This window comes from Lichenostomus cassidix, chromosome 2 (genome assembly GCF_008360975.1).
Source record: "Lichenostomus cassidix isolate B80296 chromosome 2, HeHo_3.0, whole genome shotgun sequence".
NCBI classification, from domain to species: domain Eukaryota; kingdom Metazoa; phylum Chordata; class Aves; order Passeriformes; family Meliphagidae; genus Lichenostomus; species Lichenostomus cassidix.
This window is the reverse complement of record NC_139482.1, coordinates 28,685,297-28,710,183: the sequence shown is the minus strand read 5'-3', so window position 1 is coordinate 28,710,183 and position 24,887 is coordinate 28,685,297. Positions and strand designations below refer to the sequence as shown.

The 24,887-nt window shown below is 37.9% G+C and overlaps 1 protein-coding gene across 1 annotated transcript in view; it reads left to right on the top strand.

Moving 5' to 3' along the window:
* Positions 1-9,638: 9,638 nt before the first annotated feature.
* AGMO (alkylglycerol monooxygenase) overlaps positions 9,639-24,887 on the top strand; it is a 184,886-nt gene continuing 169,637 nt past the window's right edge. Inside the window, exons 1-2 of the mRNA XM_085050836.1 lie at positions 9,639-9,807; positions 16,178-16,308. Of these exons, the coding sequence (XP_084906962.1) occupies positions 9,688-9,807; positions 16,178-16,308 (251 nt within the window). The 5' untranslated portion in view covers positions 9,639-9,687. The remainder of the gene's footprint in view (positions 9,808-16,177; positions 16,309-24,887) is intronic.

Here is a 24,887-nt window from a genome sequence, read left to right as displayed (position 1 = left end):
TTACTTAGTAGAGTGGGTTCTTCATTAACTTTCTTCATTGCAGAGTAGAGGCTTGGATAAACATATTGCGATTAGAAAAAAAGGAAAACAAAGTCGAAATTTGCACTGAAATTGTTTCTGTGCTGTATTGCATTAATGGCTAAAACCCATCCCGTACCTGTTCACAGCATAGATTAAATGAGGATGAAGCCATAAGTTTATGATCAAACCCAACCTACAATGGCCTTTTAAATGATTTTGAGAATAGACCATTTGACAGTTCAATACAAAGTTTAATTTTCATTCTAGAAGGAAACTATTATCTCCTAACACATTTGCAAATATGTGCAAACACCTTCTCCTTCCTCATGATAGCATAAAATCACAAGGTTTAAAAAATGGCTTCTTCATGGAACACTCTTTATGGAGTCAACTTTGAAGAGTCTGATAAAACTCTGAGATCCAAGTTTCTTAAAAATTTTGCCAGCAAATGACTAAATATCATCATGATATTTAAATTGGCATCTAAGGAATCATGCTGAAACGTATGCAGCTTTAAGTAAACCATAGACACCTATTAGCCCTGTTTTTTCCTATCACTGCTGTGCAGATCTTTCTGAGGAGGAACATCTCAGCTGTATTACAATTCAGAGAATGGCAATGGAATAAGTGAACATGAATGATGATATATCTACCTGCACGTTGTTAGAATGATACTTGTATATTTCACTTTCCATTCCAATTAGGAAATTGTTAAAATTTTGGTCTGTCTCCACACTATTGTAGTGTCTTAGACATACTGCATAGATGTGATTAAGAAAAACAAAATTAGGTTAAATACTTACATGAGAAATGACCAATTCAGAAAATTTCAGTTGCCCAAAATAGCCAAGAAAATATTGGAGAGATCATTGCTCTACTCATTTGAAAAAATAAAATGAAAACACTTAGCTTCTGAAATGCCAGTTGGCATAAAGTCAGAGATATTATTAATATGATAGTGTCAGTAAAACAAGATGCCTGTGAATGAAGTTGATGTAAGAACATGCTTCACTGGAGCAGCATAGCTGCATGTGATGGATAACATTTTACACACTATTTGCATACCTGGTAGTTCACAATTACACACCAAATGTCTTATTGCAAATTATACTATCAGGATGTTATAATGCTAGAGCAAATACAGATTTGTGTGTAACTATTACATCTAGTGTCTAGCAGAGAATAAAATGAAAAAAAACCACAGAAAAAAGGGAAATATTCCTTTACGAATCCTTTACATTGACAGTTTTATTTGCTCCTTACATTAGAGCAAAACTCAGGGTTTGTTCAGTTTAAAAAGCTGAAAAATTATAAAAGCAAAAATGTATTGCGAACTACATTGGAGATGTAGATTTACATTTCAAATCCCTTTAGCTTTGTGAAAACACCTGGACTATAATGGCACACCCATATTGAGTGGAACTTTCAAAATGAGCCTGACATTAATATTAACTTTCTTCCCTGAATTCTGGAGAGTTGATAGAGGTAAGTTGGCGTTTTTTCTCAGTTTCCTCCTTCCCATCCCCTCCACTCACTGCATTCCAAGTACCTATCCATGGCCCAAAGGAAAGGACTAACGAGGCTACAAAAGTGGCTAAAATATGTCAACAGCAGTTTCACTGACTGAGAACCATGGTCTGCAATCTTCACAAGTTTACAGGTGAACATAGCAAGTTGAGAGGTCAATGTCAATTTTTTTAAATTGAAAATATATTTTAAATAGAATGTATTTTAAACATTTTATTGGTTGATTCAGTTCAACTATTCATATTGTGATAGATTTTGTAGTCTTTTAACAATGAACACATTCCCCAGGTACCTCATTGGTCCCCAAACAGCTAGAGAGATGATTCATGTCAAAATTATGGAGCTGATTCATTGCAAACATTCTCTAAGTAGACAGAACTGACCTTGATAGTTGCATCTGGACTCTTGAAGATATTTTTCTAATTTTCCACTATTTTGTCTCCCAGTATCTTGAAAAATTGCCACAAAAACCCACAAACCCCTAAGCATTCCCCCAAAACACTATGTGCACAAATCTTACTATTCTGGTTGGTCTTTGGCTCAGTTATTAAAACAGTAAGTGTTTCAGAACAGGTAAACAATACAGCAAGGAAAACCTTACAAACATCTTGATCACAGCTGCTGTATAAGTTACTCTGTAACACAGGAAGGATTCCCCACAACTAAATATCAGGGAATACATTCCATACTTATGACATATGAATTTGAAGCCTATTTCATTCCCTGAACATAAAAAGAGATTAGAAACATTCATGAATATATGGGAAACTAGAATGAAGGAGGAAAAAGTAGGCATTTCCTAAGTGAATTATGTAGTGGATAGTCTTTTTTTCCCTCAAAGTGATGTGCATCCATAAATGAAATTTCATGTTTCTTTTCACTTACATTCATCATATAAAAAAGATGACAAAAAAACAAGAAAAAAGCTTTTGCTATGGTAAAATGTGACATCTATATCACTTGTAATTTGATTGATCATACTCATTTCAATAATTTGCTTTATTCAGTAACTTTTATAGCTATTCTTGCTTTTCATTCTATAATAAAATGTGTGGCATAAAATGAACTTCAGGCTTACAAAATGAAATGCAGTCAAAGATTGAAAGCATTTATCTATAACAGACATTTCCATCACCTATACATTACAGTAGTCTTTAATTAAGTCATCATATGCTGCCTTGTACTGGTACTTCTAACTAGATTATTGGTCTCGATTTCTAATAGCCCAAAAACCTTGAGTTATTAATGAATTTTCACTTGCTTTTCTTTAAGTTTTCTTTTTTTTTCTTCCTTCTTTTCCCCCTAAGATTTATTTGCAGACTTTGGTGTATTTATTAATTAGTTTTTGCTCTTGTTTTAATTTTTTTCAGTTCAAATTTCAGCATTTAGTTCTGCCTGTGAGCTTCCAGGGCTTTCTGTAGCTACAGCTTCAGCTAGTTTCTTTCTGAAAGGAATGCTGTTGATTAAAAAAGGCCTCCAGCTTCTGTCTTTATCTAATTGCTGATTAAGAAAGAACGTATTGAGGTCAGCAGGACTTAGCTGGCAGATACCAGATATTTAGTTAGCAGATATTTGGGCAATTGAAGAGCCAGCTGAGCTGTGGAGAGCATGCTGGAATGTCTCCAGGTAGGATGCAATTGCACAATATTGCAAGGTTTAGTTCTCAACATGTGACATAAAAATTACCTGGAGTATCAAAAGAACTGGAGCTATGAAGCATGCCCTTTTGCAGGTTTGGGCTGCAGGGAGCACCTGGTACTTTTTTCCTGGGGTGGTCTCACGGGGGGACTTGAGCTTTGATGCTGGGTTAAAGGAATAGTAGGAGAATGTGTGTGACTGTGTGGCTTCAAGGATGGCAGGCAGGTGATGGGCGTCTGCACAGTGCCCGTGGACCAGCATGAAACGAGGGAAAGCAGTATTTTTTGTAGATGAGTGGTGAATGGAGACCTCCTGGGGGGAGAAGGCTGTCAGCTTGTGTCCCTGCACAGCAGGAGAAAGGTACTTTCTTCTCCCTCAAGCCTGAATTTGTGGTATTGAAGTACTGACTTAAAGGTGAGGAAGGAGAACAAACTCTGCTAAACAGGATCACAGAGGCAGCTGGACCAGAAGTGAGCACTTGCTCTGGAATGGTAGGGGACACCCTGAGGGGGTGGAGAGCTGGCAGTGTCCATCTAACAGGATTACTGGCACAGGAGGCTACCCTGCCAGAGGCCCTGGAAACTTATTCCTTTGAAGAAAAGGGGATTTCCAGCTTTCCAAAAGTGTTCTACTACCTTTGGTAGCTGAGCATTTTAGTCTTTATTTTATCAAACACATCAATTGCACTTAGCATTTATAAATCACTGTATTAAATTTAAAGGAGTCATCCATAGAACACAATCTCTTTCTTGGGATTTTCAGGCTAGAAATAAGTAGAAACTATATATTTTTCCTAGGAAAGAAAAATTATTCCCTGTTCCTTATGATAAAGAAAACCAGCTGATTTAAAGTCAAATGATTCTTGAAGATATCAAGCTTTAAAGTATTACCCAATTACTTTTATCAAGTACATCTGCTGCTGATACTAGAGTAGATCTTTAAAAATGTTCAGTGTTAACAGACAACAGTCTTTCTGTTGAAGTTCATGTACATGAGCATACTTATTATAATTCTCTATGACTGCTCTTTATAAAAAAACCCCAGTATTTCGGTTAGTCTTGCTTGAAAAGTTGTACTTTCTATGCTTCTACTCAGAAATTACTCAAATGATTCCTGCTTTTGCACATGGAGAAAAGTGGTAGCATGTGCTATAATCTCATGTGTGCCTCTCGTGTCATGAGATGTTTTATAATTTTGGATCTACCTAGTGTTGATATTCATCTGCTCCTAATTCAAAAACATGAGACTGTTCTGGTGATAACAAATAGTTACAATCATGGGCCAAATGGCAAAGACCTACTAAATAGGTTATAACACGTCTGATCAAATAATCTCCACATATAAGATATCTGTCCGGAAGGTGAGGTTGTAAGATACAGAATGCTGACCTAATATGCAGTTTACAGCACACAGCAGACTGAACCCTGGTGTTCCTAAAACATGAAACTAAAATAAGGTTTACAGAAATAAAAGTACAAAAAATTGCACAGCAGAAAAGGCCAGATAAAATTTGGAAACACTCACAACAGGTGGGCAGGCCGTTCTTCTAAAGTTACTTATTTGATAGGTCTGCCTTGAAGATGGAATTTATTTTTCCAGTAACTCCCATCCCATCCCCTCTCACACCAAAAAAACAAAACACATTTTTCCTCAGTAAGAACAAAAGGTTAAATTATTTCAAGTGCATACAATGATGGAAAATATTACAAAAATACCACAAAACAGAGTCTGCCTTATTCTCCAGCCTGCCTGTGTATCCCGATGACTGCTCCCTGACTCATTAGGTGGCTGGGTTGTCTGCATCAGAGCTGGGCATGTGTAGGTCTGTTGTCTTGAAGTCCAGAACAATTCAATCCAGTTTTAGTGCTTTGTTGGGCCATTTTTTATGCTGATGGAGCATGTCAAAATGGTTTGGTGCAGTGTCTAATGACCACCAGGGCTTGGACAAGGGAAGCTGAAGTGGGGAGGGCTCAAACCACTGCATAGGCTTTCTTGGGAACTTCTTGCCATTACAGCATTGTTCAAGAAAGCTAACACGCAAACATTATACAGGGCTTTCTGCTTATGATTTGTCTCCAAAATCAGAGATGCAGGATGTACTTCCTTGTCAGTCTTCCTTGCAGTCAGTATAGCAATCACACCAAAAGGCTTTTTTCTGTAACATTGTTCTGTTAGAACAGAAACTTAAACCAAGCTTCTGAAATAGAGAAAACTGAGGTGCTTTTTTGCTGTTTGAGAGCAAATAAAAGTACAGAGTATGAATACCAATTCGTGCTGCTCACTGTACTCTAATGGGATGACCCATACTTTCAGTGTATATCTCAGCTTGCAACCTCAGTTGCTTTTCTGAATTGCAGCAACCTCTGAAAAACTCCTATGGTCTCCAGGAGAACTTCCCTCCTGCAACTCTGAGCCACTCTTGTTCTTTTCCTGATCAGGCCTTTGTCTCCTCATCTCATGCTGTATCTTTCATCTGTTACAGCCCTTGGACTATCCCCACCTGGCTTCCTGGCAGCCTGACAGGTCCTTGTGAGACTCGTGGAGGGCACTATACTCCCCTCCTTCCACAAGATGTCCCATGACCCCATCCATCCTGACAGCGACTGACCTTACAGGGAAAAAAAGGATAACTTTGAGACAGAGGCAGTGAAGTAGTGACGTGAAGGAAGCACCAACTGTTGGGGGGGTTGCTGTCTGCTGACATGATAGCCTGCCACAGCCATTTTTTTGACACATGTGCACGAGGCAGTGACTCCATGAGCTGTTCAGTTGCTCTAACAACTTGCTGCTGCTGAAATGAAGAAGTCCTATTTCCATTTCATTCTCCCATCTCTGGTTTGTAGCTGTGTGGTCCTGCACTTTCTCCTGAGCCTTCATGCCAGCCCTTGCTCTCCCTGGCCACTCTCTCAAGCCATTTAGCTCGCTAGAGCAGTAGTAGAATGTGAAACTATTTCTCTTCTGGCTTAATTTCTTGCTATGTGAGTTTGTAAAGTAAACTTATGGAGCAATCCTGTAAGTCTCAGTGCCAGGGCAAAGTAAATGATGGAGGAAGCCTGGTAGAAGAAAAGGAGAGGGCAGTGTTTCTCACACATTTTCTAGCAGGAAGTCAGCATCTGGCTGAGAGTAGGGAACAAGATTCCAAGGTGCAAATGATTCCCAATCACAGAAAAAGGAAGATTGTACAAATAAAGAAAAATGTAAAATATTTTCTCCATATGAGAAAGGAGGATTTCAGATCTATCACAATGTTGAAAAAAACCCCAAACAACAACAAAAAAGAAAAAGCTAGCAAAAACCAACTAATGAACAATAACCTTCTATAGGACCAGAAGGAGATGATAATAACAAACAAACAGGAAAGGTCAAAGTTCTGAGATTAATATATACATTTATCACTGTAAGGTTTCCCCAACAGACACACTAAGAGGTTTATTGTTTTCTCTGCACATCTTGGAAACCCTTGAATAAATTGATTTTGCTAACAAGTTTCACTGAGTTAAGTAAAATTGAATAATCCTATAGGAACACTTTTCTATGGCTACCAGTTGTGTAGAAGAAATGGAAAGTTAGCAATAAGTTGCCAAGTGCATAGCATGACATTGATTAATATGCAAGGACATCCCTGTCTTCAGGTCTCTGGAGTTAGTGTTACTCTCTTATTATGAATTGTGTATTGATATATATTTATAGCTTATAAACAAACACTTGGCTTACTTAATTTAATGGCACTGCATGATGTAGGGTTTATCACTGGCAAAGACATTGAAAATATTTCATAATACCAGTTTTATAATAACACTGATGCATTTAGTGCTCCTCTAATGATATCCACTGCCAAGCATGAATGCAGGTGCTATATACTTGGAGTGGTGATGCAAAAAAATTCTGATATCTACTTGTGTACTTATTTAAACTCTTTTAAAATGTTTCTATTCAAAGATACTACTACATAAACAGAGCATACTAAGCCCAGCTTGGTTCTGGATATGATTTAGTTTACTATGAATGACTGCCAAGGCAGAATATATGGCCCATCCCAATTTCAACCTGCCCTAATTCCCTTTATGACTTTATTATTTAATGCTCTTTTACTGTTTAGAGAGACCTAAACAGGAAGACTCTGGGCGTTCTCTGTTCATGAAGTGGGTGGGATGAAGTTCTTTAGAGAAAACAAAACTTGATCCACCTACAGATCATGTTAGGCCAGCTCCCCAGTTTCCTCTAAGTAGAACAGAGGCCTTTGTTGCCTTAGTTACTGCAACGATCTACTAGTCAACAGCAGAATCCCAGTCTCCATACAGAACATCCTCCTGCATTTTTTATTGGAGTGTAGGATGAGAAATATTTCCTTTTCTGATTTTGGTTTTTGTTGTAAAGAGAAAAAAGTAGATTGTTTAAGTCTTTGCACAAAATAAATTAATTTAAAAAATCAACTCTCGTGAAAAAGTTCTGGAAGGTCACTGAATGGAGGGAGCATTGTCTGGGAGAGGGTTACTGACTCCAGTGAAGCAAGATTCCTTTATTTTCCATTCCTTTCTTAACAACAGAAAGAAGGAGCACTGAAAACTGCATGCTTAGTTTCAAGGCACAAATAGACAACAGCAGCTACATTGGTAGAGCCAGTCCACTGAAGCTTGTGAAACATTCATAAATGTTCCAGATAAGATTCTAAACTGTTCTCCTCACTAGCCGTACAGGTATTGTAGTGCTATCACCTATTTCTTCATGGACATGGAAGCTGAAAACCACAACCCATTATTTTTTTCTGTGAAGCACGATCAAGGCCAAGTTTCTTCCTTCATGTTGGAAAGCGAGAACTTCGGTACAGTCGTATTGGAGAGACGATTTAGAGTGAACATCAGAACAAGAGTAATGAAGGGCTCAAGGTGGCTGACTGAGGTGAGGGTGAGTTAAAGGAGCTTCAACCTGAACGTAATGTCATAGAAATACTGGGACTAATCTAAATGAACAAGCTAATGTTTTCTGTCATTGCCTGCAATGAACATCTAGTAAGGATGCTGTTGATTTTTACGATTTCGAGTAAATTTGGAATTTTCATTTGGATTAACTCAGATTTTAGAAGTTAATAACTAGAGTTTTATAAGAATCTCAGATTATCATCAATCACCAATGAAGCTGAAAACACCAGGATGCAGTTTTAAAGCAATTAAATAAATTTACTCATTTTTTTACTTATATTACTAGAATAAACTATACATATTAAGATGGTGTCTTAATTAATATTTCATAATTTTACAATACTCCTGCTTTGTTCAGCTAAAAGTAAAATATTTTATTGGTATTTCCAGTAATTTTCTGACAGCCATTCTCTACAGTATTGTAAAATTTTTCACACTGCAAAATATTGTTTAAATTGGCCTTCCATGCTGTTGTTTAAATGGCAACCCATTTAATACAAACAGTGTATCACAAATGTGCAAGATCTCAATTTTTTTAATGTCAACTTCTGTGTATGGCACTTCTCCTAAACAGAAACTTCAGCTGAAATTACCTGGCATAATTCCTTTCCAAAACTAAAGGCTGATTCAAGGTAAAATAGTTTTAATTTAAATTGTGGTAAAATCCTTTACAGCAGGATTTGCAGTTCATTTCTTCTGCAAAGACTGTTAGAGGAATTGTACATTTGAGATGAGATTGTTGAGACGTGTTATTTTATTTGTGGATAATCTGTGTTATCAGAAATCTTACTTGTACTAACACCAAATATCAAGCATGACTGACAAACATTTGACATGGTCCTGAGCTTCAGACTGAACATCTTGAATGTACAAAGCCTGTCCTTACTTGCATTTCTAAAAGCAATTTTCTACAAGGATCTAGAATATATTTGTTTTCACCATTTCCTTGTATTTCCCTAGTTTTTATTCCCTTATAATTGAAAGCACAGCAGATGGCTTCCAGAAGCTACCTTCAATGCAGTCATGTTAACTGAAGCTATATAAAATGGAGCCATGATAAGCCCTATTAAAAAATAAAAACTTTTAATAGGAAGAATGCTGGACTGACCCATACAGCTGAACAGAGGAGTCAACGAGCACACCTTGGCTTGTTTCTCAAAACCCCCTAATTGACATTTTATTTTTATGGCAGTCAAAAGCTGAGCAATAATTTTTATTTTTGTGTGGAAATCTTTCTAAAACTGAGAAAGGGTGGCTTGAGCTCTGCTGTTTTTTGAGGTTCTGAGATTTCTGAGGGCGAGAAGGGAGCTGGAGTGTGCGCGAACTTCCTCTCAGCTTCCAGAAGCGGGCCAGGCGGTGATGACACTGACGAAAAAGAGCCCCCAAACCCAAGCGAACCTCCAGAGCAGCACGATGCAGGGGAAGCAGGAATTGCAAGCCTTCCCCAAGGAAGGCGTTAAGCCCTGGGGGCCCTGGGGTAGCGAGGCGAGGCCGAGCGGAGCGGGGCGGTGCGGTGCGGGGGCGGGCGGTGCGCGCTGTCCCGCCGGAGCGCAGCGCAGCCAGCGGAGCGGAGCGCTGGGCCATGGGCGCTGCGGCGGGAGGCACCGCGCCGGGCCAGCAGCTCCGCGCCCTCTTCTACACGCTGTCGCCCGCAGAGAGCTCCTTCCGCACGGTGGAGGAGGTGCCTGACTACGTGGAGAAGGTGAGATTGTTTCCCCTCCTTTCCCACCCGGGTTGCATCCCGCGCCCTCCCCGCCGCACACCTGCGCCTGTTTTCAAAAGCCACGGGCGCCCCGCGGAAGCCATGAAAGGGCACCTCAAGTAGGATTAAATCGTCTTTCTCTTCTGGGCTTTCTGCCTGTAAGCTGCCAGTGTAACCGTGCCCTCTGTTTTCATGTATTTGAATGATGATTTCTCCTGGTACCACGAGCTAAAGTTTTCAGAGAAACACCCCAAATATCTGAGGGTTGGTGGTAACATTATATCCAGCAGCACTGACAAGATGAACAGTGACAGCAAACTGAACTGAATACACCAGAAAATATGATACTGTGTTTGGCCGTTACAGTTTGTAAAGCAAGCAAAAAGTCAGGTGCGCTCAAGTCAAGCTCAAAGACAGAAAAATAAAAGGTTTCTAATTAAAACAAAAAATAAGGATTGTTTAAGAGAATTTAGAACAAATATTTGTGTTGGGACAGTGCTGTGTCCTAAATATCCAAAGCAAGAGTACAGAGGTCAAGGGTGAGAACTCCCTCGTCAGCAGGCAGCAGCATATCCTTCCCTCCCCTCCCGCCCTACCCATTTATCCACTTCTAAGAAGATACCTTTGCTCCTTTCTGTCCTACCTATTGTACATATCTCGATCATCAGCTCCTTCTGAACCCAGATCGATGTCAGTTCACACAGTCAGCAGATAAACACTATTTTGCCCTTGGCAAAGTAAATCTAGCCCAGCTTCACTGAAGAGCTGCACTTTTTACACAGGTCTTGGTAGTTCTGACTAGCTCCACTGCCAGGTATACCTTGGACTGCTGTGCAGCAGCTGCTGTCAGGCTGCAGCAGGGGTGTCATGGGCTGTGCAGAGCACTGCAGCACCGTCAGCAGCTTTCTGGGAATTGTAGTATGCCGCAGTCCCTCGCTGAGTGATGTTATCAGCAAAGGTTGCCCTTTTGCACAAGGTACACAGGCAGCTGCTGCAAGCCCAGCCTGTGTGTGCAACGTCTGGTCAATGCACTGCTGTCCTCAGAGGGGTTTTGCAACTAAAATATAGCGTGAAGATCGAGGAAGATCGAGGAAGGTCGAGGAAGCTCCATGGTTTTGCCTTCTCAGCTTATCTCTCCCTTCAGCTCTATCTACTATCTCAGCCCCTTTTACTGTTCCCACATTTCCAGATGAACATCACTCACTCTCTTGTCTGCTGCATTCCTTAACAGCCTTGGGCGTTTTTCTCCCATGTGCAATATTCAGCCAGACCTTAGCCAAACCTGGAATTTCTTTTACTAGGCACACAGTTGTAAGTCTGTGAAAGGATTCTTAATACTTTGAATTATGGAATGCCTGCAGATTTCTGCTGTTGTAGAGCACCGTTGTGATAAATTCATAAAAGAATATTTCTCACAAAAAACAACAACACTGAAAAAGGTTTCCCACTACAGTTATGCTTTCCTTAAATTCCTATCTTAGAGTAGGTGTATACTCCTGACGGTGTATTTGTTGTTAGAACAGATCTTTTGATGCTTGTATAGGTGGGTATATAAAAGTATTTTAGTGGCATAACTGTTTTAACTCTTTGGCTTTGGTCTGAGTTTAAGCAGAGCTCATTCTTCCTTTTCTGGCCATGTTTATGGGTAGATGTCAATTACCTACAGTCTCTCTCCAGCTGCTATTCTTGACTGTTTAGGGAAAAATTCCAAGAGCAGTATATCCATTGGATTCATCAGCAATAGATTTAATAGTGACCCAATGAGCCTTTCAAGGAGGTCTGGGAGTGGTAACCCCTTTAGCTGGTACAGATACAGAAGTGGATATCTGAGCTCAACACACAACAAAAAAATTCTAGTACAGAGTTGGTAGTAAATGAAGGCCTCAGCTCAAATAATTCACTCTAAAAGACAATGATGATGCTGTGTATGTGAAACAAACTACTGATTACATTAGTGTCTCCTAAAGAGTGTGGGATTTTTTTTTCTATGGGTTTTGACTGTATAAGTGGCAACTTTGATCTAGAGTCACCTGTGCTGTTATATCTGGGTAGGAAATGACAGCAGTGGGTGAAGAAACTGTGGTTTTGAGAACAGAATAGTTAGCTTAACTTGTGCAGTGTACTTTCTGTCTGTGTTTATATTGCTTCCACTTTCAGAAGCAATGGTCCCTGCATTGTTGTTCTGTATGTTGGTAGAGCTGTATGTAAAGGCCCCACGTCCTGTTTAAAACATGAGCTGATCAGCTGCTACCAGTGACAAGTATTAAAGCTCTGCAGCAGTGCCCAGGGAGAAGTCACCCCTTCAACAAATTTCCACAATTCTGGGAGGAGGGGTCTTGGGTTAATGAATCTTGGATAATCATCATAGAACGTAGTGTTACAAGAATTTTTGTGGTGTAGACTTCAAGCCCCGTGATTTTTCCCTTAATTCCGGGAAGAATTTTCTTTCTCCAGGACTGAACATCCTGACTTTTAAAATCTATGCTGATGCTTGTCCATTCTTTTTAAGAGCATCCTCTTTCCTATGGGTATAAGATTAGGCTCTGCATGCTCTGTTGGTTGTTTTTTGGTTGTTTTGTTGTTTTCTTTTATTCTCTCACAATCTACAGATGGGCAGATGGAATGATTATTTTTGTTTGCCAAACATAGTTTTCATGAACCATAAATTCACTTACTACCTTGCTATGGCCTGAAATGATCACTTGTGCTCAATAAAAGCTTCCATGAGTCAGATTTCAGAAGAGAGAGTCCTTCTGCTGAGAACCCCAACGTGAAAGCTTTAAATTTAATGATTACTGTTTTTCTTTTCTATTTACTCTCTTGAGAGCCTAAAGAATAAGTTCATATTTAAACTCAATTCACAGTTTAGGGTTTGACTTTAAATAATGAGGCACAGAACCTTCATATTTAGTTTTACTAGAAAGTTGAGATTCTTATGTTATAAGGATCTGGGACATTAAGAAAACAGAAACTGTGTCAAGAACTGCAATAAAACTATGAATATATGCTGAGTTTCAACCTAGAATATTATTCTTTGCAACAGTATAAAGCATAAACTGATTTTAAATGGTCCTTTGCATTCTGTAGAGTTGGTTACTTATAATGGTACCCTCTTACACAGTACTCAGAGTAAGGCTTTCAAGTTATGGATCAGTTATTCAGGTAAACCACAAGCTAATGCAATTCTCTACGGAGTGTTTCTGCTGATGGGTGAAGAGAAAAAACCTGGAAACAGAGAGAGAGAGTAAAACATTTATGATCCAGAAGATACCAAAAGGATCTGGCTTATGTTTCTGACCTGTGATGCCAGCAGTGGCTATTTCTTAACTTTGTGCCATTTTTTGTAGGCGCAACCTTTGAAAATAGTTGTAGAGATACCCATCCTCAATGGGCTCCTTCAAGGACTTTACTGTCATTTTAACTTTAAAAAAAACCAAACAAAAACCAAAACAAAAACAGGAGAAAAAATGAAAAAGTAGTGGTTAGTCTGGTGAGACTATTTTCTCTCTTACAGTCTCCTTTTTTCCTGAATTATTTGCATTCTCCTTCTGTTGCATTACATCTCATCCTTACTCTGTAGGCTGTTTGGGACAGGGAATGCCTTTTCATTCTCCATAACAATAGCTGTCATGGTCACATAAATAATACATACTAGCCTTGATGTAGTTGATCCCATTGATCTGCTTTGGACCAAGCTTAATGCAGGTGTGTGAGAGAGATGTAATAATTTCTTAGATAGTAAGGAGTATGTCATAAATCTTTCCTTTTACAAGCTTCTTGATGAGCAGGAGGTGAAGGATGTCTGAAAGTTTCTTTATCCTCCTTGCTGTGACACTCCCCGTTCATGAGTCAAAAAGTGGTGTCAAATGCTTGGCTGTTTCACAGCCTCACAGTGGGAGGAAAATATTTAATGAAGTCAATGAAAAAGAAGTTATTATAGTGTACATTAGTATAAAGTCAAGTATTTCAACTGTTTCAGAGGTTGCTAGGTAAATGAATCATCACGTGGACTACAGACATCATGCATTTCCTATTAACTGTTTCTACTTCATGAATAAAGCACCCTACTTTCTCTGTTCTGAGCCCATTCAATTTGCTAGGCAGCTTCTGCTGTTCCATACCTTAAAACTGCTTGTAGTCTGTGCTAGAACTGCCTTTTAATATTGTCATTCAGTGTTTTGTATTTTTTCTTTTAAACCTCTTTTTTCTCTGATGAAATGTACAGCTGTGATCGTCAACCTTTGTTTGCTAAGTTAGGAATCTGTTACTTTATTATATCAATTAAATTACATTTCAGTTACATTAAAAGTCTTGTCTACTTAGAAATGAAGAAGCTATAGAGAGCAAAGCAAGGAGTATTTATATTTTCCTAGAATGATTCATTGATTTCAAATGGAAGGTTTTAGTAGTTTGTTATTCTTTTATAATTCTCTTTTATAATATATTTTATTATTGTATTATTTAGTATTGATTTCAAATATTGAAAGATTTACCACCTTGGTTTCCTTGGGTGCTGTTTAGGCTTTATTCACAAAATGGATGCTGTTTTAGGCTTTGCATTCTAGTTTTTTATATCATCAGTTGGTACATATCACAAACAGGCATTTAGATGCCTAAAATGCTGTTACAGAGCAAGCTAGGTACCTAAATTAAAAAGTGTCATGTTGATATTAATTTCTGTTCATCTGTTTTTGTAACCTAACCCCTGCTGCAGAAGTTTATGAACTTTCACATTTTCTAGACGCCATAAATCTCTTGCTGTTTGCATGGTTTGAATCATCCAATTCTTCTTCGACTGAGCAATCTGGTCTATATCCGTCTTAGTCTCCTTAGTGTCCCAGCCTAGTAGGAATTCCCAGATCATATCTCACTTGGCAACAAAAATGAGCACCCTCCAGAACGCAATGACATTTGCAGAGACAACATGCTTCTATTAAAATGTTGTATGGGCAGGAGCAGCCTCTCTTCTACAGCAGTGCAGTTTGGAGGGTTTCAGTCAGTGAAGCTGAATGTGTTTGCAGGTCGTTTGAAGGGAGCAGAAGCAGCAGAAAACTAACAGGGCAAGTTTGGCAGTGTGGCGCCTCTCATAATGGTGCTGAACATCTCACTGGGCTTGCATTTCTCTTGTCCTGCAAAACATGGTGGGAATTTTATGCCTTAGTATAACCAAAAAGCAGGTTTCTAAATGTCTCAAAGGTCACCTAAAAGTTTCCTCCAGAGCAAGGGAGGCAGTTGAAGGAACATTCGCATGCACAGAGAGCCGATAACTCCTTCCCCTTTGCCTAGCCACAGGCCTTCTAGATTTTGGTGGTGATGGCTAAAAAGCTGCCACTAATTCCTTCCACAGGTGAAGTACAAGGATTGTTAGGACTCCAGTGTTAGTAAAAAGAAAAAATGCTCTACCAATTACTGTTACTCAAGCTTTTTTTTTGTTGCCTGAGATGATGAAAATTTGAGAACAGGTCTGACAGTCTTTGCTGATGAAAAATGATGTTGTCACTAAAATGTTACCAGTCCTACCACCAGTTACAGCCACACCTTTCACTAATGGATGCTGTTGCTGTGCATTTTCAGCCTGCCAGTTGATCTGGAATACAGGATAGACAGTGAAAATTGAATGTTAGACTGAAGCAGTATTGGGAGTGAGAAATGTTTCAGTCTTGCTCATCGTCATACTTTTCTGCAGAAAGGCAGAAAATTACTTTGCAGTCAATACAATCCAAAAGACAAAGGGGAATATTGTATCATTGCATCATTGCTGCTTGGTCTGGAAAGAGAACATGGTGTATGGCCCAAATTGGAATGGTCTGGGTAGTTACTGGGTTCACTGATGATGAAAACACATACAGAAGAGCTGTTGTCTGCAGCAAAAGGCATGGTAAGAGAAATGCCAAGTAGCAGGGAACTCTCTTTACTATATCTTACAGATAATAATGTTGGATGCCAAATTTAGTGTCTGAAAACACTCAAAAAACTTCTTACAATATCAAATCAAAACCAGATTCTGTTCTACCTTGTGGTTGGAAGAGTCCACAAATATTGCTGCTCTCACTGATTTATTTAAATATGAGAAATATAAGTTTGGAAAGACTTTTGTGTTTTGTTCTGATAACGTTTATGTGCAGAATATACAAAAGAAAACAATTATGTGAGGAGGTTACTGCAGTGGATTTATGCTGCTGTTGTGGATTAAATGGTAGCTGTGGATGCTCTGATTTTTAAGATCCATGTGGAGCTTTATCGCAGGAGTAGCTACTAGTGTGACAGCCAATCCGAGAAGCATCTTGCTTCATAAAATGCTGTTAGGAAAGGTGTATCTAATTTTACTTGTCTTGTGACTTCCTTTTTTTTTTGCAAACTATTTCTTCAGAGTATTCCATTCTTCATTACTTTTATTGGGCTGGAGTTTGCTGTCAGCTGGATTCAGAAGCGTAAGCTGCCAGGTCGGATCAATGATGGCATAAGTTCTCTTTCCTTAGGTATCCTGTCCCGAATACCAGAGTAAGTATACTTATACAATCTTGAGATTGTTTGGTTTTTAATCACTAAGTAGGAAGGAAATAGCATTATGTATTGAATTTGTTACTGCTAAGCCAAAATGATTAAAGAAGACATCTGGATCTTTCTTTATGCAATTTAATTTTAGTGAAGTGTATAAAATATTTCTAATCCGTAAGGATGAATATGATTCTTACAGAATATTGTTCAGCTCCACATTATCAATTTATCATCAGTTATATTCATCTGTATTGGTTCTTGCTGTCACCTTTTGCTGTTTCTGGGACTTTACCTGACTTGACTATATCTTATGTTAGACTAGATTTTAGAATCTGAGTTTTCTTTAATTAAAATACAGAAGATAACCAACAAATCAAGTCTATTATTTTTGTTAGCCTTTAAAAATTAAATTGTGTGCATACAAGCAGATCAATAGAATTGTGAATATGCATGTGATCCAAAGTTATTTGAATGCAATCGTAATCTTATGTTTGACTTCAATGGATTGTAATTCCTGAGAGAATTGTTGCAAACATGATCATAAAATTCACTCTCCAATGTAAAGGCCATAAGATTTACCTGAAATGGTTTGGTGAGCAGACTTGTATTTTAAAGAAATAGCCACTGTGGATAAACTGTGAATTCCAGTAATAGGAAATTCAAAATTCCTTGATATAAATTGATCTAAGTGTTTTCCAGAAGGTTTAGTTACTTGTAAGTAATATCATGTTTTTAGATATGCCTTTGTATGATATGAGCTTCCAGATGATAGATTTTATTGCATCTTTTCAAATGGGATTACATTTCTATTCTCCATGTATGAATTAGCAGATGACCATCAAATTGTATATAATCTCTTTATTAGAAGAAGGAAAGTTTTTATTATTTGAGTTTGACTATATGGCATATTTGCAAATCTTTCAATTATTCCCACAGTTCTTTTTCTGAATCCTCTGCAGTTTTTCAGCCTTCTTAGTGCTGATGTCTCGAGTGCACTCCATATTTCAGAAATTACTACATCAGTGCCAAATAATGAAGTCATTTGTTCTCTATTTCTACTTGTTGTTCCTCCCTTTATATATCCCAGATCCTTTGAGCCATCCTTCATCCCTGAATGCTTTTTTGGATTCTGTGGCTTACATTCCTCATTCATAGGCAATATGTTCTTATATTTGGCCACATAGAAATAGATAGACTGTACATTTGGTCCTCCTGAAATAGCCTGAATCCATGAAAAGTTGTCTTTTCTTTCAATCCAGATTCTTGATTGAATACATTCAAAGAGCATAGCAATAACAACAAAAAATTATCTCTTCTGGCTAACTGTGCTAATTTTGTCAAATGTGTAAATCATCAACTTTGTAGTCTATTATCATTTGACATTTAGTTGATTTTTTCTTACCTTTCTAAACAATACAATTTTTGACAAGGTCCATTAGGTACAAAGACAATTTCTGATGGATTATGTTAATTACCAGTAGTAAATATCCTGGATGAAACCTTTTAAAGACACCCTCCAAAACTCTTCAAACATCTGAAAATAAAAGACATGAACTTTAAACATGAGAAATATTCAAACATAAAGTGACGTCTTCAAACAAAGTAATGTCTAAGTTGAGAATTTTGTGAAGTTGTTTTTGCAGCTAGTGTACAACCTATATTCAAACCATTTCTAATGACTTGTGAGCATGATCTTGAAGGAGTAACAGTCAATTTTTCAATATGTTTTATTAATTAATTAAATATTTATCAATACATTAGATTTGCGTGCAGCAACATACAACCCTGATAATGGGTTACTGTAGTCTGCATAACACTAATATTGAAATATATCAAATGTTGCTTTAACTTAACCCAAATTTTCTAAACTTGACAGGCTTACCATGCTAAATATTTATCTTTGTTCATCTGAAATATTCAGAACTGATTAAGTTAAACAAAGGGACTGAGATACATGTAAAATTGGTTTAAATGGTTTTTCAAGTTTTTGTGGTTTTATTTTAAGAATACTGAAACACTTCAGATACATTCATTCCTGAAAGAAATGCTTGCTAAGAAAGCTAGTGTTTTGTGTGTGGAATGCAGCTTTGCAAGGTACTGAGTACTTTTATTATTTTGGCACTCAGTCCTGTGCTGCAGAATTTGGCTTGCAGGCTATGCAGTTTTCTTTTGCAGGATTGTTTCAATTGAGTGAACCCAGTGATCCTTAAGGACTCAAAGTTTGCAAGCAAATCTTCAGGATTGGTACACCTATTGATTGCCACACCAACATAAGAAGTCTCTTCCAGGTTGCTTGTGCAGCTCTCTTGACTGGAAATACCAGACCTTCCTCAGCAGCTCTTTCCAGAAAAGAGACCAGTAAAACTTTTAGCTTTTTGGCTGAATGTTAAAGAAGCAAGCAAAATACTGACTTCCTAAATTATTTAATCATATATAAATATCACAATTCTAATGGTGACTGTATAGTGTAACACCTCTTTTGTAAGTAAGAGGAGTTGTGAATAACAGACTGGCTAAAAAGGCTTGAACTGAAAAAAACAGAACACTTTACCCTTCTGTCTTGTGCTTCCATGGTGTGAAAGAACTGGGTCAGACAAAAAAGGGGAAAAAAAAAGCACAGGCAAAATCTGTTGCTAAGACTTTCACTTCAGTCTTTCCCTTTCAGGCAGAAAAAAAGGTAGGGAAAGCTGACAGAAACTGCTAAAACAATATTTCAGCAGAACCCACAGCATCAGGGGAAATAGTAGTGCAAATCATTAACAGCTGAAGGTTAGATTAACACACCATTGATTGTATCCTCTCCCAGGGACTAATTTTCATTTTCTCAACTAGCAGCAATGGCTTGCCACTTCCTTAAAAATTCTGTGGTTGGGTCTAAAATGGTGGCTTCAGTCTATTAGTTAAAATGAAGCTTCAAATGTGTCATTGCAAAGAGGTCTTTACATTTAATGAAAAAATTAGGAGTCACTAACCATATTCAGCCTCTAAGTATTTTTTTCCATTTCACGGTCTGTATAACAGAAGTATTGTGTACCTTGAGGGTAAACAGTATTTATTTAGTATTTCATACTCCAACTTTCTCTTGAGAAAGTGAAAATCATAAATTGTTGATACTTGTATCCCAAATGTTAAAAACGTAGGTGCAAGAGGAAAAGTCTAATCAGACAAGTTGATGCTTTTGTTTTCAGGCTTATTAGACTCAACAGCATGTAGTAGTTGAATTTTTTGTGCATGCATATAATTTCTTCTAAAATGGCCCATACATTTCTTTAATATATGGTTTTCTTTGCCTTAGTGCATACTATGCATACCTTTGCATGTTTGAACACTAAATGTTTTATGCAATGAAAATTAATTTGGGAGAAAGGGAGAAACTTGTATTATGACATTACTCCCAGCATCCTAAATGTTGATGAAAAATTTCTGAGAACTTTTATTCTAAATACATAAGTAAATAACTTTTCTAGCTAAACATTTCCAAGAGACTTTAAATGCTGCTTTAAAAATATTCTCCCAAGAGAAAGTTTATTTTGGGTGTAAGTATCCATTATACAAGTATGTGCATTATTTCATATTGACCCATTTCTTCTTTTAAAGCAGCAGAACATAAATCAAATAAAAAATGTTTGGGGGATAACTGAGGTAGGTACATTTTCAAACTAGTTGGGAAAGTATTTGGTTTTTATGGTCATGCTCAATTGCCAATTTTTAGTGTTCCGCTCTGCAACACAGTTGTACAATGCATGAGTTTATATGTACATAATGTCTAACAGTTTGGTCAGTCAAGTCTGCAATGAACTTCTCCATTTCTAAAGAGAACATTACAGTCGGTATACATTATTTACTTTGATTTCTGAATCAGAAGAAGTTAGGGTTCTCTGAAATGTTGAACATGAGAATGGAATGAGTAAATGCTTTTTCATTGGTACATGCTATTAAGTATTTTACAATATCTACATATCAGAAATAATTAAATTAAAGGAGTACAAATTCTGTTTGCACTCTAGACCAGTGTATTCAGTTTTGTACATCATCTGGATTTTAAATAATCTTTTTTCAGAAGCTGGATTGAAGAAGCAGTTTCATGTACACTTTAGACCTGCAATGCTCCCAAATGGAGCACCTTTGATTGATTCTTGTTGCTCATTCCTCCCTCTGTACCTTCATCCCTTTTTGGCTGGCATCATCATTTGTGTTGCTCTGTGGTGAAATGGCCTGGGAAGCAGATCCAGCACCTCCCCATCACATTAACCTGCATCAATTCTTACTATGTGTGTGCAAAATCTTGTGCCAGAACAAGAAATGGGATTGGAAAAAAGCAGCCAAGGTTACAGGACAAGAAAGACTCAATGATTTTGTAGGATTATTGAGTTATCTGCTTTATAACATATATAAAATTGCAATCTGAAACCAAAGATTTTCAGTTTTCAATAGTAACAAAATTAGAACCAATTAGAATACACTCAATTCAAGTTGGTGCAAGTAGTTTAGAACTCTGCAGAGTCAGGAGTGTCCTGACAGGACACAAAATAATTGCCTGCACAGATTTATGCATTTGAAGTGTGTGCTGGTTTCCTGAAGTACCTCCTAGATACTTCTCGTGTAACTATAGAAAATTATAATCTCATAAATTAGTGATTGCATTGCTTAGAACAAAATTTGATACGTGCAGTTTCTCGTAAATTATATTTTCACTTCAAGACTTATTAGGTACATTTTTTCTCCACATCTGTTTGACTAAGACTTTGGACAGATGTTTGTTTAGAGCATGGTCAGATGTGTTGCTTCTGGTCCAGCTGCCCCCTCAGATCTGCCAGCATAACTGCACATTTAATTGCTCCCTACCCTGGTCCTGACAAAGTGATCTCGCTAAAAGCAGAAACAAAAGCCCCCCAAGAACTATAAAAGAGGTGTTTAAGCTCAGCTGCATTCATTTTGACAGGACCAGGTCAGGGAGCAGCTATGCATGCAATTATGGTGGCTGGTCTGAGGGCTGGTAACCACCACACTTCGGGCAGTGATGAGCAGATGGCGCCAAACTGGAAAGGTAGTCACTTAACCTGGCTAAATGGGAAGTGGAGCTGCTGTGCTATGCCCTTAAACCAAGTGAAATTCTGGCTACTGCACTTCGGTCTTTCTCATACTCACTTACGTCGTCCTCCCTTTCTCTTGTGTTGGTTCAGGTGCTCAGCTGATCCCAAGTGGAGTTATTTCAATCCATTCTGTGAGCAAAAAAGTATTTGCTTTAGGCAGAGAGACAAGCAAATTGTCTGGGAGTGGAAATAGGGCAGCCAAGAGCTGTCAGGCTGCAGGTTCAGTCTCTACAGAACCTGCAGCCACAGTCATGCCTGCAGCAGCTAGTTATGGCAGTTTAAGGCACTGTCAATAGATGTGTCCAAAAAATAAAATTTTTAATAAGCAACAGGCCTGAAAAGACAGAATCTACTCACTTTCCCATTCCTCCCACTCTCCAAGTAGCACTAGGTAGTTACATATTTCACCAGAGCACCCTCCTGGCTTCCCTCTTCCATATACACTGTTGATTGTTCCCACATTTTGCCAAAGGTCACAGCCCTCACAGCTCTGTCAAAGGAACAGGTTTTGAAATAACTCACTAATCTTCTGTAGGTAAAGCAGTCAGAGTAGGATAACCAATTTCAATAAGGGGGTAGTGCTGTGCAGCAGGATCTGATAGGATTTTCATCAGGCGAAACCTGAATCTGGAAGGGGATTTTCAAAATCAATTCAAGTTAAGCTCGTGGCAGTAACTGCCTTACCTGAACAGTTTTTTCAATCTAATTAATTTTGTTTGTTTGTTGTTTTTTTAATCTGATTTACATTGATGAACCAATTGGGACTAAATTAGTAAATTAGTTACTCCTGTGTGGATTAATTATCCTATGTTCCTACTGTATCACTTTAACACAGTTTTATAAACTTGGTGTAAATCGTGCTGTGTCCACCAGTCAGTCCAAACCCAGCTGTGCCCACTAAAAATGCTAGTGCTTCGTGCCTGCTCTCTGGTGCTCATCACTACTTCCCTAATCCCCTTTTACCATCTGAACCCTTCCCAGGCATAGCAGCAGCATTATCTCCAGAGGTTTAAACTGTAGAATTTTGGTATTCTGGTTCCATTTGTTTGAAGCAGGCTGAAGAGCACACGTGGGCATAGCTGCTGGCAGAACACAGGAATACCAGTAAGCAGCTCTAGGCAGTGCTACTTTTTAGTGATGACTAAGCCAGAAGTGAGATTTAAGCCAGAATTTGAATCTCTGGAGTTTCTAATGAAATGACATATAAGCTACCTTGTGGTACAAGGAAGGATTTGGGAGAGCTTGGATATTCTCAAACTAATTGACTGAAACAACTGGTAGTCCCTATCTACCATAATGTTCTACAGATTGCTGTATTTCACACAAACCTGTCAGGGATCCAATTACTCTTTTAGGCTGGAATCTCTTACACAGAATGCATATTTGTCTACGCCCCTAGTATTGCACCATCTTTTTCTGTACACTGGGGCCAGTAAGTGGCTTGCTGATGGCCCATCCTTAATATCAGAGCCCAGGTTTACACCTGCCATGTCTTTAGAAGCAAACAGAAGCTGTCAGGGTACATTTTCCAATATACTCATGCTCTTCTGTGAAAGTACATACTGTGAACAGAATTTACCCTTATTGAAAATATAGTATTAAATTCACTGGTCTCTGAAGCTCACAAAATATACCAATTTCTCAAATCCATTAAATGTTGTGCAGATTTTTTATTGCATATTTTTGTATTTTGCTTTAAGCTAAATTGTGTCATTTTGCACACATTTTGAAAAAAACTGCTTCTGTATAGAGTACCCTTCTGACTGAAGGACATCTTTGCTAAACAATGAATTAATCTTAAATCAGAACTCCACTAGATGGAGCACAGGGGTAGCATTTTTATAGCTGACCAATCTAGTTTCTTGGGTCAACACTTAAAAGTTATGAAAACTGGGGGAAAATGTCTCTTAATGATTCTGCAATCCAGTGTTACAGATCTGAAAAGAACAGACTTTCACCACTGTGTATCATGGACAAAAACAAACTGTCTTTTAAAAGTTCAGACGTATGACCAAAGGAGTTCAATATAAATTCTCATGTAAATATCTTTCCTTATTTCATCATTTGATGTGCTATGGTGTTACTAGTTCCTTTGGTTTTTCTGAATCTATCTAGAACATTCTGAGATGAATATAATATCTTTTTCTCATTACTTGTTTATATGTGACCTTTGAGAACATAGGCTTGTTCCCAACCTAACTTAAACTATAATGTAAATTTGCTCATTTCAACTAAGTAGGACAGATCAAAATCAGACCCTCAACTGGCAAAAGGTCCTAATCAAGCATTTTTATTAAACTCATGTGGTGATATGTCGCTGTTGAGTACAAATACTGAAAAATCAGGACCATTCCCTCATGGGAGAAGACACTGTAGAATTTTCCAGACTTGTGTATCCAGAAGATACTAGAATAGAATTTACTGCCCAATGTGCTGGGCAGGTATAAATAGGTATAAAGAAATATAACTTCTCATAAAAGAAGAGGAATAAGCTACAATGCCAGAAGCTCAGTCATACTGAAGGTTTTTAACTGGGCTTTTAAGTCTTTTAAAGATACCATGTAATTAACTATCTGAAGATCTTGTATAAACTTAGGGCATAATGAGTTAGTACTGTGCAAAGCTAGTGGAACTTCTCATGAAAATATTTGTGTTGTAATTTTAATTGACTATTTATGTATAAATGAGCAAAGAGAAACAAATGACTCAAACTATCTAGCAGGACTAGAATTTATTAATAAAAAGTGTAACAATGTTGCTATTTTTCTTCCAGCATTTGCTGTTTCAGGTTTTATTCCACCCACTACTGTAAATTAATATTAGTGTTATAAATTAGAGGATAAAAAGTGAAGTGCAACAGAAATAGGTTTAGTGAATAAAAGGGCAGCTCCATCAAGCAAAATATTATGCAATGCTGCGTACAATGCAACTAGTAGGGATACCTGAGCCACCTCCCTTTTACTTCATTTTAAATTTGATATTTTCTCTTCTCCTTGAGGAAAACTGGAGGTTTGTATTGTTTAGGCTAAAATGCTGGAGAAGGAAGCCATACTGAGGAAGAGGAGAGGCTTTGATTCAGCTTTTGTGTCTGGTGGGAACATTTTCTCAAAATGTAGGTGCTATTTCCTGTAATCAAGGGCTTTCCAGAGCCTGATAATAATTTCCCAGCTGTATCATTTTGGTGAATTATTTTTTAGCCTTGGGTTATTTCATGACTGGTTTTGCATATTAAGAATGGGAGAGGAGATCGTATTCATCTTGATGATAGAAAACAGGGAATAGAACTCCCACAGCTCCCTCTCCCTTTCCCTCCACCTTGTGGAAAGTTTGGCTTTGTGCTAAAGCATGAAAAAAGCCTTGACTGCAGTGTGTCAGGCATATTTCAGCTCGATTTGTGTCAACCCTAATAAGTCAGCTGACAAGGTAATAAATTGGGTGTCTGTTCAAGACGTGGCACCTGTACAGGAAATAAAAGGGGATTTCAGTTGC